At 45.4% G+C, this 17,119-nt stretch overlaps 1 protein-coding gene across 2 annotated transcripts; it reads right to left on the bottom strand.

Annotated features, from left to right (window-relative positions):
* Positions 1 to 895: 895 nt before the first annotated feature.
* On the bottom strand, positions 896 to 15,103 carry LOC139387495 (CCR4-NOT transcription complex subunit 10-like). Of its 2 annotated transcripts, none has more exons than XM_071133754.1 (19): positions 14,873 to 15,103; positions 14,210 to 14,253; positions 13,796 to 13,957; positions 13,459 to 13,609; positions 13,117 to 13,253; positions 12,362 to 12,448; positions 12,171 to 12,254; positions 11,738 to 11,855; positions 8,297 to 8,455; positions 7,872 to 8,074; positions 7,642 to 7,763; positions 7,275 to 7,454; positions 6,998 to 7,078; positions 5,671 to 5,784; positions 2,784 to 2,914; positions 2,574 to 2,609; positions 2,304 to 2,431; positions 2,091 to 2,166; positions 896 to 1,692 (listed from the first exon to the last, which is right to left on the bottom strand). In XM_071133754.1, exons 1-19 carry the CDS (start codon positions 14,889 to 14,891, stop codon positions 1,526 to 1,528), a joined length of 2,199 nt encoding a protein of 732 aa, XP_070989855.1. In that variant the 5' UTR covers positions 14,892 to 15,103; the 3' UTR covers positions 896 to 1,525. The 2 variants fall into 2 exon arrangements, with proteins under 2 accessions (XP_070989855.1, XP_070989847.1); XM_071133746.1 differs by having other exon boundaries at positions 13,117 to 13,256; positions 14,873 to 15,095.
* Positions 15,104 to 17,119: the final 2,016 nt, after the last annotated feature.

Below are 17,119 nucleotides of genomic sequence, written 5' to 3'. Positions count from 1 at the left end.
CATTTGGGACTCAAGAAGCATTCTGAAGGATGTTAGGCGACCGCTGTTAACCTGCCGTCTGCTTCTCGTCTATATGGACTTAACATTTCCTATGCAGTTTGGGGATTCTTGTATCCAGCATCCATTTCCTGATCCGTCTCTTTGAGTCCACTGTTATTCAGGCACTGTAGAATAACAGAGAAGTGGTGTGTCCACGTACCAAGAGATGACCAGTGACCAGGCAAAGCCATGTTTATTAGTGAGGAGTATTCTCATGGCTCAGTCTGGCAGCAGGGAAGGGGAGGCTTTAGAGAGTAACACCCCAGTCTCCTTTATCTCATCACCTGATTTACTTAAGGTACATTACAATGGGTGGTCCAGGTCTCCTCATGGCTCAGTCTGGCAGCAGGGAAGGGGAGGCTTTAGAGAGTAACACCACAGTCTCCTTTATCTCATCACCTGATTTACAATGGGTGGTCCAGGTCTCCTCATGTCATGGCCCATGTGGGGGGAGGGGGCCTTCCTCTCTTGTTCAAGTAAGGGGGAGGCTGATGACGGAGGGCACCATCAGACCAACTCCTTGAAATTTGCGTTTGTCTAAAACTTTACTGTTACATGTGTACATGACCTGTATTTATACATTGTTTAAACAGGAAAATATCAAGTTGGAGTGTGTTTAATGGCACGCTATTCCAAACCCGATGGGCCCTGGTCAATCGAGTTGTACTATGTACCAAAACCAGGTTTTAGTGTGTGTGGTCCTTGTGCCCTCCTCTAAAAGGACAGACAGCCTCTTAACCCCTCCCCCACACAAAGCATATTCCTCCTCTGACATGACAGCAGCACAGCTCCACCTTCTCCCTCAAGGGTCTGAAAACTATTACCGACCCAGCAGCCATATAAAATGCAAGTCAGCTTACTTCTGTAAATAAAATTTATTTTTTTATACAGGTATTTAATTTGCCCCAAGCAAAAGTCGGTCAGTATATATCATAACGGATGTTGCTGTCACAAATGGAAAGTTAAAACTCTCAGAGAACAGAGAAATCATGTCAGATCTGCCCCAAAGACACTGCAGGTGATAGCCACTGAATAAAGGCTCCATCCCAAATGGTACCCAGTTCCTTATATAGGGCACTACTTTTATTAGGGCCCCATAGGGCTCTGGTCAAAAGGAGTGCACTTACATAGGGGATAAGGTGTAATTTGGGCCGTGAACGCACCCTTCGTCCACCCGACAGAAGACCTCTGCATTTCATACCAGGACCTGACCTGGAGGGGCTCCGTCTGGGCGCTGAGGAGTTCAATTTCCCCTAGGTACAGATCTAGGATTAGCTTCCTCTCCACCAATGTTAACCATTAGTGGGAGGAAATACAAAGCTGAGTCAAGATCAGCATCTAGGGACAACTTCACCCTACACCGGCACTGAGTTGGGGTCAGCTTGCCTTAAATAAATAATACACTGAGGTGAAGTGATGAGAGGTGGACAGGTGCGTGTTGCTGTGCAATGGGGCAAGGAGGGTTAGGGGAACAAGGGTTGAGGGCTCATTTGCGCTGGACTGTTGTGAAGGGTGAGGGCATCTGGATGGGTGGTTGGACAGGCTGGAAAGAGGAGGGAACAGGCTTCTTTCGTGTGTCTGGAGAGGGCGCCTGGAGCACTGACGGGAGGAGCTGGTTACGTTTGATGATCTGCAGGGCGAGCTGTGTGTTCCCTGAGAGAGGAGAGGGGGTGGGGGAGAGAAACATAAAGAGAGGCAGAGGGAAACGGTGAGATCATACACAGCTCTTAGTAAGGTCATAAGGTCCTGACCCCTGACCTTTCTACACTGGATAGAGGTTGACTGACAGCAGTAATCTGTCATCACTGCCTTTGTGCCAGAGTGTGGCCTTCGGCATTCTACCTGGAGAATTCTAGAACTGGAATGTCAAGAGTTTGACATCAGTCTCAACACTTCCTTGGAGCCCCTCCCCCTTGCCTCATACTATGCTAGAAAACAATAGTCAATAAGAATCTATAAAAGACAACTATCATAAGGGCCAGATTGGGAAACCTGAGGGCCCCACATCACAACTTTGCAGGTGGGAATGAGAACCCAGAGAGATGACTCACCGTTCTGCAGCTCCAGGTAGACAGCCAGTAAGATGGCTTCAGGAGGAATCTCCTTGGTGTTCACCATGGAGGCGGCCTGGGAGAGAGGAACAGGTTCACAGACATCTAAACACAGTCATGTTTGGGATAATAACACATCTGAATGGTTTCAAGAGATAAGTATGTACTGTAGCTGTGTGTGTGTGGGCGTGTGCCTGCGAGTATGAACCGTACCTGATGCAGGCACTTGCGGGCCTTCTCGTACTCACTCCTCAGACAATAGGCACTGCCCAGGTTGAACAGCATTATGGCCCGGGCTGAGCTCACTGTGCTGGGGTAACACAGAGGAGTCTGCTTCCCTGCTGTACCAACACACAACACACCCTGTCAACACATGATCACTGCATGTCACCTCACACACAGATGGGGAGTCTCTACTGAGACTGCAGGGAGTGTGTTAGGTGATAAGTGTGTGTGTGTGTGTGTATATATATATACACTCACATGACTCGACAGGCTCCAGATCCCCTTTATCTGGCCCTGTGAACACAAACACTATCAAACAGTGATCCAGTCATCATGTAACTCAGACCATCAAACCATCATGTGGTAAAATGGATAGGTCATTTCAGTTAGGGCAGAATACTGGTTGGGGTGCTGTATTTTCCAGCAGAGCCATCGATTGGAGCTAGAGAGGTGGGTGTGAGGACTAACCTTGGTCCTGCTCGCTGGACAACACCCCCATGGAGACATCAGTGACGTTCTCTGGGTTCAGGTGACCGATGGCCTCTGAGATCCGGTCCAGGGATATGAGGGCCTCTGCAGCATACAGGTGTCCCAGGAACCTGAGACAGAGGATGCACCGTCAGACAGAATCAGATGCACCATTGACTCACTAGTATTGGGGCTTGTTCATGGGGATGTGAACATAGCTAATCGTATATACTGTCAAAAAAGGCGATATACAGTAAAACTTCAATTAACAGCCCGGGCGTTAAATCACTCTTCTTAGAGACAGGCTTCTATTTGAGCCGGATTCTTTGTCCTTAATGCGCACAGCTTTTGCATTGTTAATTGTTTAAATCCAGAATTATTTTAATCAATTTCCTACACGGTCAGGTTTATTTTGTCTTAGTATGCCTCTATAAAAATGTACTAGTCTCCTTTGACTGTGCATTTTCAGCAGTTCTTACTTTTGCCACTAGATGGTGGTCGGACAATTTTCTGTACTCCTAAAGTTGTGTGTTTTTGTGTTGGCCAGTTAGCTAGCAGTTATTAGCGCTTTCTTACTGCCGATAAAAACGGATGATTGCCATAATTGATTTTTTTATGTCACAAATCAAACATTAAACCTCGTAAACGATTAATGGTAATCACGTAAACAGTTAATTTGCTGAAATGTCTCCTGTTGCCTGGCTATTAAATGGGACTGGTGGCTATTTGATACTGAGTTTTACAGTATGTACAGGTACGACCTAATACATTGGCACCCTGCACTTTCCTTAAATAATTCCCTTATTCTCAAATCCATTTGACATCACGTTTTTATTGGATTTTCAACATTGCAGAACCCATTTTAGTTCTGTAAACTTGAGCCAAGATACATTTAGAAAATAAAGACCAACGACATGGACAAAATGATTGGCACCCCGGACTGTAACTTGCACAGCCTTTAGCCAAGATAACGGCAGACAAACACTTCAATGAACTTGCTGCACCTTTCTACTGACAATTTGGCCCCCTTTCAGCAGCAATCTGCTCTATTTCTTTCATGTTTGAGGGGTGCCCTCCACCTACTGGTGTTTTCAGATCTCACCATAGGTTATGGATGTACATGGTGTGGTGACCAAAAGTTTATTTACTTATTTTAGAAGAAATACATTAACCCTCCACATTCTGTGGTGAGGAGGACAGCAGGATACCCCCCTAGTCTGTCATTAACCCTCCACATTCTGTGGTGAGGAGGACAGCAGGATACTCCTCCTAGTCTGTCATTAACCCTCCACATTCTGTGGTGAGGAGGACAGCAGGATACTCCCCTAGTCTGTCATTAACCCTCCACATTCTGTGGTGAGGAGGACAGCAGGATACTCCCCCTAGTCTGTCATTAACCCTCCACATTCTGTGGTGAGGAGGACAGCAGGATACTCCCCCTAGTCTGTCATTAACCCTCCACATTCTGTGGTGAGGAGGACAGCAGGATACTCCCCCTAGTCTGTCATTAACCCTCCACATTCTGTGGTGAGGAGGACAGCAGGATACTCCCCCTAGTCTGTCATTAACCCTCCACATTCTGTGGTGAGGAGGACAGCAGGATACTCCCCCTAGTCTGTCATTAACTCTCCACATTCTGTGGTGAGGAGGACAGCAGGATACTCCCCCTAGTCTGTCATTAACTCTCCACATTCTGTGGTGAGGAGGACAGCAGGATACTCCCCCTAGTCTGTCATTAACCCTCCACATTCTGTGGTGAGGAGGACAGCAGGATACTCCCCCTAGTCTGTCATTAACCCTCCACATTCTGTGGTGAGGAGGACAGCAGGATACTCCCCCTAGTCTGTCATTAACCCTCCACATTCTGTGGTGAGGAGGACAGCAGGATACTCCCCCTAGTCTGTCATTAACCCTCCACATTCTGTGGTGAGGAGGACAGCAGGATACTCCCCCTAGTCTGTCATTAACCCTCCACATTCTGTGGTGAGGAGGACAGCAGGATACTCCTCCTAGTCTGTCATTAACCCTCCACATTCTGTGGTGAGGAGGACAGCAGGATACTCCCCCTAGTCTGTCATTAACCCTCCACATTCTGTGGTGAGGAGGACAGCAGGATACTCCCCCTAGTCTGTCATTAACCCTCCACATTCTGTGGTGAGGAGGACAGCAGGATACTCCCCCTAGTCTGTCATTAACCCTCCACATTCTGTGGTGAGGAGGACAGCAGGATACCCCCCTAGTCTGTCATTAACCCTCCACATTCTGTGGTGAGGAGGACAGCAGGATACCCCCATAGTCTGTCATTAACCCTCCACATTCTGTGGTGAGGAGGACAGCAGGATACTCCCCCTAGTCTGTCATTAACCCTCCACATTCTGTGGTGAGGACAGCAAAATGACCGCACCCAAATCTGAAATTAACCCTCCACATTCTACAGTGAGCACAGCAGGGTACCCCCCTACTCTGTCATTAACCCTCCACATTCTGTGGTGAGGAGGACAGCAGTGCAATCCAAGGAAGGAGGAGGGACTGACGGGAAGTCTGTGGTCATGAAGTCATTAAGTAGTCTGAAGAGTCAAGAGGTCTGCTAGGGCCACATTACCATTACCAGACGGTGAGTCATGTTAAGTGCTGTAAGCTTTGGGGGAGGGGGGGGTAAGTCATATGGAGGTTAATGAAGTGATAACATGAGGTGCATGGGTAGCGGGAAGGAGGGGGGAGAGGAAGAAACAGAAAGAGGTGTTGAGGGGAAAGGGGGAGTGAGGATGAAAGGCTAAGGGAAAAGGGGATAGAGGAATGAAGTCCATCTGGTGTAAGAGTTTATCTGAGTGGGGACAGAGATAGAGAGACAGATGGATAGAGAGAGACGGATGGATAGAGGTCTTACTTGAGTGATCCAGACAGCTTGGTCTGGTGAAGGAGCTTCTCTGCATGGTTCAGGGCCATCAGGTTGTCTCCTAACACCAGGGCCACGTAGGCACTGCAGGCCAGGAGGGAACACCTAGAGAGACAACACCATATAGGAGGACCCAGTCAGCACAGGCAGGACAACAACAGATCACACCAATCCTGCACTGGGAAACATAGTGCGTTGCATAACATTCAGATGTGGGGGAAATTAATTCTATATTGAAATGAATACTAATTAAACAATAAATTCAGTTCTTTCAATTATTTTTCTTGGTTAAAGAGAAGTGCAGGCAGGGAGAGTCTGGACTGTAGTGGTCGTGTCCCTCCCAGGCCTCTCACTGGTTGGCAACAGAACACTCAGGGATTCCAGGAAATAAACCCAAGTAGTTGACGGGGCTGCTCGTAAACTTTCCCTGTGGGGTCAGCCCTTCATTCAGCACATCCTCCCTAACCCCTCCCCAACTCTACCCCCTCCTAATGAAAAGTGGAAGCTTTGTCCAATTAGTCCAGAGAACATAGACCCAGGAGGACCGGGGCAACAGAGACCCAGGAGGACCAGGGCAACAGAGACCCAGGAGGACCAGGGCAACAGAGACCCAGGAGGACCAGGGCAACAGAGACCCAGGAGGACCAGGGCAACAGAGACCCAGGAGGACCAGGGCAACAGAGACCCAGGAGGACCAGGGCAACAGAGACCCAGGAGGACCAGGGCAACAGAGACCCAGGAGGACCAGGGCAACAGAGAATGGAAAAAAGAAAGAAGGGGAGAAAGGATTATTAACTGACTGGGGGAGACAGGAAGGGGAGAAAGGATTATTAACTGACTGGGGGAGACAGGAAGGGGAGAAAGGATTATTAACTGACTGGGGGAGACAGGAAGGGGAGAAAGGATTATTAACTGACTGGGGGAGACAGGAAGGGGAGAAAGGATTATTAACTGACTGGGGGAGACAGGAAGGGGAGAAAGGATTATTAACTGACTGGGGGAGACAGGAAGGGGAGAAAGGATTATTAACTGACTGGGGGAGACAGGAAGGGGAGAAAGGATTATTTGCCTACTGGGGGAGACAGGAAGGGGAGAAAGGATTATTAACTGACTGGGGGAGACAGGAAGGGGAGAAAGGATTATTAACTGACTGGGGGAGACAGGAAGGGGAGAAAGGATTATTAACTGACTGGGGGAGACAGGAAGGGGAGAAAGGATTATTTGCTGACTGGGGGAGACAGGAAGGGGAGAAAGGATTATTAACTGACTGGGGGAGACAGGAAGGGGAGAAAGGTCTGGGTAGAGAGGTCTCTCTTACCTGAGGTTTTCAACCTCCTGTTTCCTCAGAGGTGAAGACGGTGCTGCAGAAAGGAACTTGTCTCCTTCTTGACCTTTCCCACTGTCAAACCAACGATAAGGACGTCGGGGAAATGGAAAGAAAGATACTTCCTGTAAATTTCTTCTTCTATAAGAGGACATGGAGAGCTGAATCCTTGTTAATAGTCTATAATCTTAACCACAGTGCTCAACAAAAATAGATTTGACAAGGCATGTTTTAGCACCAAGCCAATCTCAGGGTGAGATGAGACACTGACCTGCAGGCGTCGCTGTTCTCTGAGCCGCTCTCTGTGCTGCCTGACTGGCTGGTTGTCTTGGAGCCGTTCTCTGCCTTGTTCTCCTGCTGCTGGTGATCAGGGAGGAGGACCAGGCCGTTCCTCAGACAGATCGCTGCAAACTCCATACTGGCCACCGGAATGGCTGCAGACTGCCCATCACTACACACACCCACATTTAGGAGAGGAAAGAGTAAACCAAGAGGTTAATGGAGATATAGTAATGATCAACATCTTGAGTTGTCTCAGAGTACCCTCTAATTTCAGCAATCACTACCACGTAAACAAATGTTTTAGCGCCATCTCCTGGACAGCACTGGTTAGGTCCATAGGGAGAGGGAAAACTGACCTGTAGATTGTGTTCTGGGTGGACTGTGATGCCAGGATGATCTTGCGATGGTAGCCCTGCCCAACGATGGCCTGAACGATACCCTTTTTACTCGGAAGACCCTTGTTGTCTTGTTCTAAGCTCTGGAAAAATAAGAAAATGCTAAATTTGAATGTTGTTAAGTTTTATTTCACTGTAAGAAAACAAGTGTGCGTGTGTTTGTGAGTGTGTTTAAAAAAATCACAACTCACACCCTTGTTGGCAGCAATGCAGCACTCAGCCAACCGTAACCAAAGGCCAGGGTTAGAGTGGTACACCTGCACAGCATCCATCAGACAGTCGAAGGCCGCCAGGGGCCGGCCGATGTGCAGCAGCTGGATCCCACAGTTATACAGCAGCTCATAACGCTTGTTGGCTAGCAGCGCACACATGGGGATGCCCGAGAACTGCTTAGCTGGAAGGACAGAGAGACAACAGAGCTAGTCGGCGTACAATGACAGGAGAAACATGTAGGACCAGCTTCCCAGACACAGATTAAACTAGTCCTGCACTAAAATACCATTTTGATGTCAGAATCTGCATTTAACATACTATTAAGTCCAAGACTAGGCTTAATCTGTGTCCGAGAAACTGTCCTGTGGCTTTGAATGGCGTTAAACCCAGTTTGTTGACTCACATTGCCCGTTCCCCGTCGCCCCACCGTCCCCCAGCTGTGCACACGTGTGGTCATTCTCCTGCAGGGCCTTTTTGAAGTAGAATATACCTAGGTTGTGTTTCCCCATGGCAAAGTGTATGCAACCCAGATTGTTCCAGAACATACAGCGCACACATTCACCTGATGGTAGAAACAAACAAGACAGAACATTTAGCGGAAGTTCACTTTCATATAGGGAAGTGGTTCCCAAACTTTTTATAGTCCCGTACCCCTTCAAACGTTCAATCTCCAGCTGCGTACCCCCTCTAGCACCAGGGTCAGCACACTCTCAAATGGTGTTTTTTTGCCATCATTGTAACCCTGCCACACACACACTGTATGATACATTTACTAAACAAAGAATGAGTGTGAGTTGTCGTCACAACGCGGCTCATGGGAAGTGACAAAGAGCTCTTATAGGACCAAAACCAAATCAAATCAATAATTTAGCTTTCTTACATATAAACTTAATTTGTTAATTGAGAATTGTTAAAAACTCACCACAAGTTAATGAGAAGGGTGTGCTTGAAAGGATGCACATAACTCTGCAATGTTGGGTTGTATTAGAGAGAGTCTCAGTCTTAAATCATTTTCCACACAGTCTGTGCCTGTATTTAGTTTTCATGCTAGTGAGGGCTGAGAATCCACTCTCACATAGGTACGTGGTTGCAAAGGGCATCAGTGTCTTAACAGCATGATTTTCCAAGGCAAACTGAGTGCAGCCCTATCCAGAAATCTGGCAGTGGCTTCTGATTAAATTCAATTTTCACAGAACCGCTTGTTGCAATTTCGATGAGGCTCTCTAGTTCAGATATCAGTAAGTGGACTAGAGGCGGAGCATGAAAAGGATAACCAATCCAATTGTTTGTGTCGTCCATCTTAGGAAAGTACCTGTGTAATTGCGCACCCAATTCACTCAGGTGCTTCACTATATCACATTAGACATTGTCTGTAAGCTTGAGTTCATTTGCTCACAACAAAATCTAACAATGATGGAAAGACCTGTGCGTTGTCCTTGTTAATGCAGACAGAGAAGAGCTACAACTTCTTCATCATAGCCTCAATTTTGTCCCGCACATTGAATATAGTTGCGAAGAGTCCCTGTAGTCCTAGATTCAGATCATTCAGCCTAGAAAAAACATCACCCAGATAGGCCAGTCGTGTGAGAAACTTTCGTCATGCAAGCGGTCAGACAAGTGAAAATTATGGTCAGTAATGAAAAGTTTAAGCTGGTCTCTCAATTTTAAAAAAACGTGTCAATACTTTGCCCCTTGATAACCAGCACACTTCTGTATGTTGTAAAAGCATTACATGGTCGCTGCCCATATAATTTCATAATGCAGAAAATACACGAGAGTTCAGGGGCCTTGCTTCAACAAAGTTAAACATTTTCACTGTAATGTCCAAAACATCTTTCAAGCTGTCAGGCATTCCTAATACAGCAAGAGCCTCTCGGTGCATGCTGCAGTGTACCCAAGAGCCTCTCAGTGCATGCTGCAGTGTACCCAAGAGCCTCTCAGTGCATGCTGCAGTGTACCCAAGAGCCTCTCAGTGCATGCTGCAGTGTACCCAAGAGCCTCTCAGTGCATGCTGCAGTGTACCCAAGAGCCTCTCGTGGATGCTGCAGTGTACCCAAGAGCCTCTCGTGGATGCTGCAGTGTACCCAAGAGCCTCTCGGTGGATGCTGCAGTGTACCCAAGAGCCTCTCGGTGCATGCTGCAGTGTACCCAAGAGTCTCTCAGTGCATGCTGCAGTGTACCCAAGAGTCTCTCAGTGCATGCTGCAGTGTACCCAAGTGCCTCTCAGTGCATGCTGCAGTGTACCCAAGAGCCTCTCGTGGATGCTGCAGTGTACCCAAGAGCCTCTCGTGGATGCTGCAGTGTACCCAAGAGCCTCTCAGTGCATGCTGCAGTGTACCCAAGAGCCTCTCAGTGCATGCTGCAGTGTACCCAAGAGCCTCTTGGTGGATGCTGCAGTGTACCCAAGTGGCGTCGGGAGCAAATGCTTGCACGCGCGTTACCACGCCACTATGTCTCCCTGTCATGGCTTTTGCTCCATCAGTACAGATACCAACACATCTTGACCACCAAAGTCCATTTGATGTCACAAAGCTGTCCAGTACTTTAAGAATATCCTCTCCTGTTGTCCTGGTTTCCAGTGGTTTGTAGAAGGGGATGTCTTCCTTAATTGACCCCCATAAACGTAACAGACATGTCTGTTGACTCATCCAGCTGTAACAGACATATACCAGGAGCTGTGCCAGGCCCACCATGTCTGTTGACTCATCCAGCTGTAACAGACATATACCAGGAGCTGTGCCAGGCCCACCATGTCTGTTGACTCATCCAGCTGTAACAGACATATACCAGGAGCTGTGCCAGGCTCGCCATGTCTGTTGACTCATCCAGCTGTAACAGACATATACCAGGAGCTGTGCCAGGCCCGCCATGTCTGTTGACTCATCCAGCTGTAACAGACATATACCAGGAGCTGTGCCAGGCCCGCCATGTCTGTTGACTCATCCAGCTGTAACAGACATATACCAGGAGCTGTGCCAGGCCCGCCATGTCTGTTGACTCATCCAGCTGTAACGCATATAATTCACTGGCTTGTATGCGAAGCAGTAATTGTTTCAAAACAATCTCCTGCCATGTCACTGATGTGTTGTGAAACAGTGTTGTTTGATGAGGATATTGTCTGTATAGTTTTGGGGGCCTTTTCCCCCAGCATTGTCCCAGATATATCCGTGGCCGTAGGAAGAATTAAGTTCACCACAATAGTATGGGGTTTGCCTGTCCTAGCCATTTAGTAGCTCACCATATAAGACACTTCTAGGCCTTCTTATTAATGGTATCTGTTGCTTTTATACATGTCTTACTACTCGAAAGTAGTCTTTATTCTCGCTCAAAAAACTGTGGCTTATTTTTCAAATGGTCATGTTTCGTTTCTAAATGTCTGGCAGGAGTGAAGGTTTCCTGCGAGAAAGTAACGATTAATGTGATTGGATGTTCATTATTTAACTAGGCTACCTGTATTTGACATTGTGTTGTTATTTCACTGAACACTAGATGGTTTCATTGTATTTCTGTCATTGAAACTAGGCTACTCAAGAGCAGAAAAAGACCCTCAACCAAATGTATAAAAGCAAAAAAAAACATTTTTTTATTTTTTTTTTAATGTGAATCACATTTATTTGGCGTACCCCCGACGGCATTGTGTGTACCCCAGTTTGGGAACACCTGATATAGGTAATACTCAATTGTGCTCTGTCGCTAACAGGACAGTCCTAAACCCTTTTCACACCATCTAGACAACCTGATCCATATAGTCCTGAATCAGATATATACTTTTACATTGTCTTTTCCAGCACGGTCCAACAACTATGTTGGATGTATAACCAGGTAAACAGGGGTCTAAACGTACCTGTTTTGATGGCCCCAGGGTGCTCTGCGATGTTGGAGCTGTTTAAGAGCTTAACTGCTTTGCGGTAGTTTCCTCTCAGGTACTCAAAGTTACTCTTGAGGAAGAGTGAGGAAGCAGACTAGTGGGAGAGGAAGGAAACACAGGTTGGCATGGAAACATTGACATTCTAGTCATTTAGCAGATGCTCTCATCCAAAACGACTTACAATCAGTGCATTCGACCGAAGCAGGGAAAGGTAGGAAGGGGATGTTTGGGAGAGAGCAGGTTTAGTAAGCCAGTTTAAAAACCTGGTTCCAGATCATTTCGTGTCATCTTTCCAACTCCTATGGTCATTGTCACGCCATTGACCATAGGAGTTGGTAAGACAGCACAAACAGACCTGGAACCAGGCTAGTTTAGTAATGTGTTTAGCAACGCAAACATCATGACTCACATTCCCTGCTGTGTTCATCACAGACTTGATCTCCCTTTTGCAGGCCTTTGATGACTTCATCTGAATGTACGCTCGCACTTTGTACTGTGGACGGGAAGAACGACAAGTGTGAAACAAAAGCAGCAATTCAAAAGCTGCTTTTTTCGTCTTCATTTCCTCCACCTCAGGAAAAGGATTGGTGTTAAACGTACCTGGTGCATTTTGGATTTTGCCGCTTCGATCATGCCAATGAACTCTGCCTTCTGGTTCCGACCATCTTTGTTGGCGCTGTTGACACTCTGCAATATCAAGATAGACACCAACGTTTGAAAATAACCACATTGCATTAAGAAAATATAGACTTCAAATGTCTTCTCATAGTAAGTGAAGTTTAAAACCATTAGTAAAATAGCCTGCACTCAGATGTAACTAGCGTAACTGCATAACCTCAGTAAGATATTTTTTGGGGCAGACAAAAATGACGTGGACACCCAAAGTACACTGACCCAACATTGACCAACGCTCCAACCGCCAAATCACACCTATTCAATTCTGTGTTTGTTGATCAATGTTGTGTCAGTGTGTAAGCGCCTGAAGTATATTTTAGTAACCTGTCCTCCAGTAAGCTCCCTGAGATTATCCTGAATGAAGTCTGCTGCCTCCACTACCGGGTCCCTGTGAATGTAGAACTTGCACTGTGCCTGAAATATTACCTGGACATGACAGACAACCTCAATGTGAGTACACACGCAGCAGCACATCTTTGCCGTCAACACAAGAACCTTACACTTGCCACTAATAATAACATATCTGCTTAGGAAGAACAGTCCTTTCTCCATGAGGTGGAAAATAACATTCAACATACATGAGCACAGTAACAAACATCAAAACATCATGGGTCAAAGTCAGAAACATGACACCCGAGAATGGTGCATGCTAGCACACCCCTCTTTAGAGGGACACGTACCTCCCCTTTGCCGTTCTTGTTATTTCCCTGTACAGACAGTTTCTCCAGCACAGCAAGGAGATGGAGGGCCTTCTCTGGCTGGTACGTTAGCAGGTACAGATCCACCAGCAAGAAGCAGACCGCCAGAGCAAACTTCTCTTCTAGGACAAATAACACCATCAAGCTAAACTGTTGGGCTGCAAAGGCCGATTCATCAGGAACATTGCCAGTTGCTGTGACTAAGTATGTGCGTGTGAGTGTGTGTACTGTGTAGTCATGCAATACATTTCAATGTTTGTGTTCTCTGACAAGAGCTTATAGTTTGACAAATACGACTGTCCATATAAAAACACCAAAACCTACCAAACGGCTCCAGAAACTGGTACAGCCTCTCTCCAATAGCAATAGCTTCGGAGTACTGTCTCATGTGGTAGTGAATGATTGCTTGATTGTAGTAGAGAAGACTGTTTTCTACATCATCCAAACCATCAATATCCTCCATTGAAGTGTGAACCTTGATAGACAAAAAAGATGCATGAATGTTAAGTATTAGCCAACTTAATGAACTATTGTGTGCATCTGTGAATATATTCATCAAGAATCAAGACATTTAAAACAGGAATCAACGATACTAGAATATGTTTAACATTTATTTGGCGTGTCATTGAGAGACTGGATAAAAGGTTTCAACGATAGTCACCTGGTTTTTCATTGCAATAAGAGTCTGCTTCAGGGTGCATGTGGTGGTTTGGCCGCTCTTGTAGAATTCAGCTATTGCTTTATTCAAAGCAATCTTGTAGTCCTCCTTGTTCAACTCTTGCAGCTTTCCAAGGTGTTTCAAAGATTCCTCATAGTTTCCAGCCTGTGAGTAAACAAATTAAAATCAACAAATGTAACAAAAAAACTTGTGAATAGTTGCATCAACAAATGTAAACATCAACAAATGTAAACATCAACAATGTAAACAAATATATGTAAATGTAAAATGTAAACAAACATAAATCAGATTTGATCAGGTTTGATAGATGGAGTTGTAGCCAAGTTGTAGCCAAGTTGGCCAACTCCCTGGGATTGCACAATTTGCAGCAAACTGTTGATGGTAAATAAATGTTACCGTAAACGCCTCCAACGCATTTGCAGCTATTGCTTTTTCTTGGTCTGAAATCCCAGAGGAAGAAGTGTTATCATGCTTGACTTGAATAAAAAAAAAATATATATATATATATACAGCCCATTTAGCTAGCTAATAATGCCAACTGTTTGCTGCCAAGCCATAACATAATGTTAAACCAAGTTAGTTAACGTAAGCTAGCTAGGTCCAAATTCTGGTGGGCGTGTGTTGACAGTTAGCATTCATGACACGCTAGTCAAGATTGTTGACATGACAAGTTTGGGAACTAGCAAGCTAGTGAATAGGTAGTCGAGTGTGCAAATGTTGGCACACGTGACACAATTAACAACTAACTAGCTAGCTAACTAAATAGTTGTTTATTGGCATGTTTAGTTAGTCAATATAAATTCATAGCTAGTTAGCTACCAACGCAGCCAGCGCAAGGACACTGGAAGGATAGCTAGCTAGCAACACTGGCGTTTGCTAATATCAGCTAGCAAACAACCGATGGTTGGTTAAATGTAAAGCCCATGTAAATGCTGGTGGATGATTAAAACTAGTGTTTGTACTAGCTAGCTATCCGTACAGTTAGCAAGATAGAAATAACCGCGTTAGCATACCACTTTAGTTAACACATATTAGCTAGCAAGCTAGTCACTCTCCCACCTGTGTTGTTATCTGCCATTTCGGGGATCTCGTGCTTTAATTGATGGAAATGCCCCAGCCAGAAGGTTTACTAAGATAAATATTGGGACAAAACGATTCGTTCACTATGTTAGCTAGCCAAGATGATAAATGTAAGTACTCAGCTCGTTCGTAACTAGAACAATATATCCGAAATCTGACCGCTCTCAAATGCTTTTTTTCAGTGTTCCGCCATTGAAATGACGGTGAAGTAAACAAATCTGAAAGAAGGGCAGCTGGTGACACAGATGCCTGTCAACACAGAAAAATAGTACCATCTACCGGTATGGAGGGAAAATGCAAGAAAAGTGCATTACTCAAAGCCTGGTCCCCATCCCATACATCAAATAATGTGGTCACTCTCACTGTAAAATAAAATAATCCTGCGTAATAGTTTGCATTACCGGGTTATCAGAAGACATACATGATCTGCACAGCTTAATAAAAACCAAAGCTAATAAAATATTTTATATCAGTTTTCAATAACTCGCACCCCTAACTTATCTCCACACGGTGGCAGTAAATTATCATTATTGATACATGATGATGCTCCGCAGACTAGTAAGTAAGAAAGTCAGAGAAACAAAAATAAAATATAAAGTAGGCCTGATTGTTGCATTGCTTCGCTTCAAAATCATGCATATTTGACACCGGTGAAATGTTGTTTACAAAATGATGTTATCTCACTATAAAAGGGCTGCACTATACTGTCGTGAAGCTCCAGGGAGGACAATATAACTAACAAAGTAAACCAATTGTGTACTGCAGGCTAATAATGAAAATCAATTAAGCATCGTTACAGAATCTCTCTCCATCTCTCTCTGTCTCATCAAAAAGGAAGTTCATAAAAAAACACTAATGGCTTTTTAATTGTATTTCTCTCAGGCAATTCCACACAGTCTGTGGTTCTTTGAATAAAGGACCCAGAGTAAGATCGGTTATTTGGCAAAGTCAAAAAGAAATAGAAGATGCTGAAAGATGTTTGAAACCCAGTGGCAGTTCCTGCTCTCAATAGTGAAGACTCGAAGGAGAGACTTGGCAAGAACAGCTGAAATATGCAAAGGGAAACAACAGTCCATCACTACATTAACACGTGAAGGTCAGTCAAGCCAGAAAACGTCAAGAACGTAGAAAGTTTCTTCAAGTGCAGTCGCAAAAACCATCAAGCGCTATGATGAAACTGGCTCTCATGAGGATCGCCACAGGAAACGAAGACCCAGAGTTAGCTCTGCTGCACAGGATAAGTTCGTTAGAGTTACCAGCCTCAGAAATTGCAGTCCAAATAAATGCTTCACTGAGTTCAAGTAACAGACACATCTCAACATCAACTGTTCAGAGGAGACTGTGTGAATCAGGCCTTCATGGTTGAACTGCTGCAAAGAAACCACTACTAAAGGTCACAAATAATAATAAGAGACTTGCTTGGGCGATGAAACACGAGCAATGGACATTAGACCGGTGGAAATCTGTCCTTTGGTCTGATGAGTCCAACATTTGTGAGACGCAGAGTAGGTGAACGGATGATCTCTGTATGTGTGATCCCCACTGTGAAGCATGGAGGAAGAGGTGTGATGGTGTGGGGGTACTTTACTGGTGACACCGTCAGTGATTTATTTAGAATTTAAGGCACGCTTAACCAGCATGGCTACCACAGCATTCTGCAGCGATACGCCATCCCATATGATTTCCGCTTAGTGGGACTATCATTTGTTTTTCAACAATATAATGACCCAACACACATCAAATCAAATCAAATGTTATTAGTCTCATGCGCCGAATACAACAGTGAAATGCTTACTTACGAGCCCCTAACCAACAACGCAGTTTAAAACAAATACGGATAAGAATAATAAGGAAAAGTAACAAGAAATTAAAGAGCAGCACTAAAATAACAATAGCGAGACTATATACGTACTGGTACAGAGTCAATGTGTAGGGGCACCGGTTAGTTGAGGTAGTATGTACATGTAGGTAGAGTTATTAAAGTGACTATGCATACATGATAACAACAGAGAGTAGAAGCGGTGTGGAAGAAGGGGAGGGGGGGCAATGCAAATACTCTGGGTAGCCATTTGATTAGATGTTCAGGAGTGTTATGGCTTGGGGCTCTCTCATACCGTCCCTGGAGGGGGTGCGTCACCTGAGTGGGTTGATTCACTGATGTGGTCATCCTGTCTGGGTTGCCCCCCCCCCCCCCCCCCCCCCCCCCCCTTGGGTTGTGCCGTGGCG

The sequence above is a fragment of the Oncorhynchus clarkii genome, chromosome 3 (genome assembly GCF_045791955.1).
Source record: "Oncorhynchus clarkii lewisi isolate Uvic-CL-2024 chromosome 3, UVic_Ocla_1.0, whole genome shotgun sequence".
Classification (NCBI taxonomy): Eukaryota; Metazoa; Chordata; class Actinopteri; order Salmoniformes; family Salmonidae; genus Oncorhynchus; species Oncorhynchus clarkii.
Note: the sequence above shows the minus strand (reverse complement) of the source record. Positions and strands in the feature narration are given on the sequence as shown.

What these genes read in the sequence shown, in the direction of transcription:
- LOC139387495 (XM_071133746.1), bottom strand. An exon ending in CCCTGGGGCCATCAAAACAG is followed by an intron (nt 8,456 to 11,737) that starts GTACGTTTAGAC and finishes TTCTACCATCAG; the next exon opens with GTGAATGTGTGCGCTGTATG. An exon ending in CAGGAGGTTGAAAACCTCAG is followed by an intron (nt 5,785 to 6,997) that starts GTAAGAGAGACC and finishes TTGTCTCTCTAG; the next exon opens with GTGTTCCCTCCTGGCCTGCA.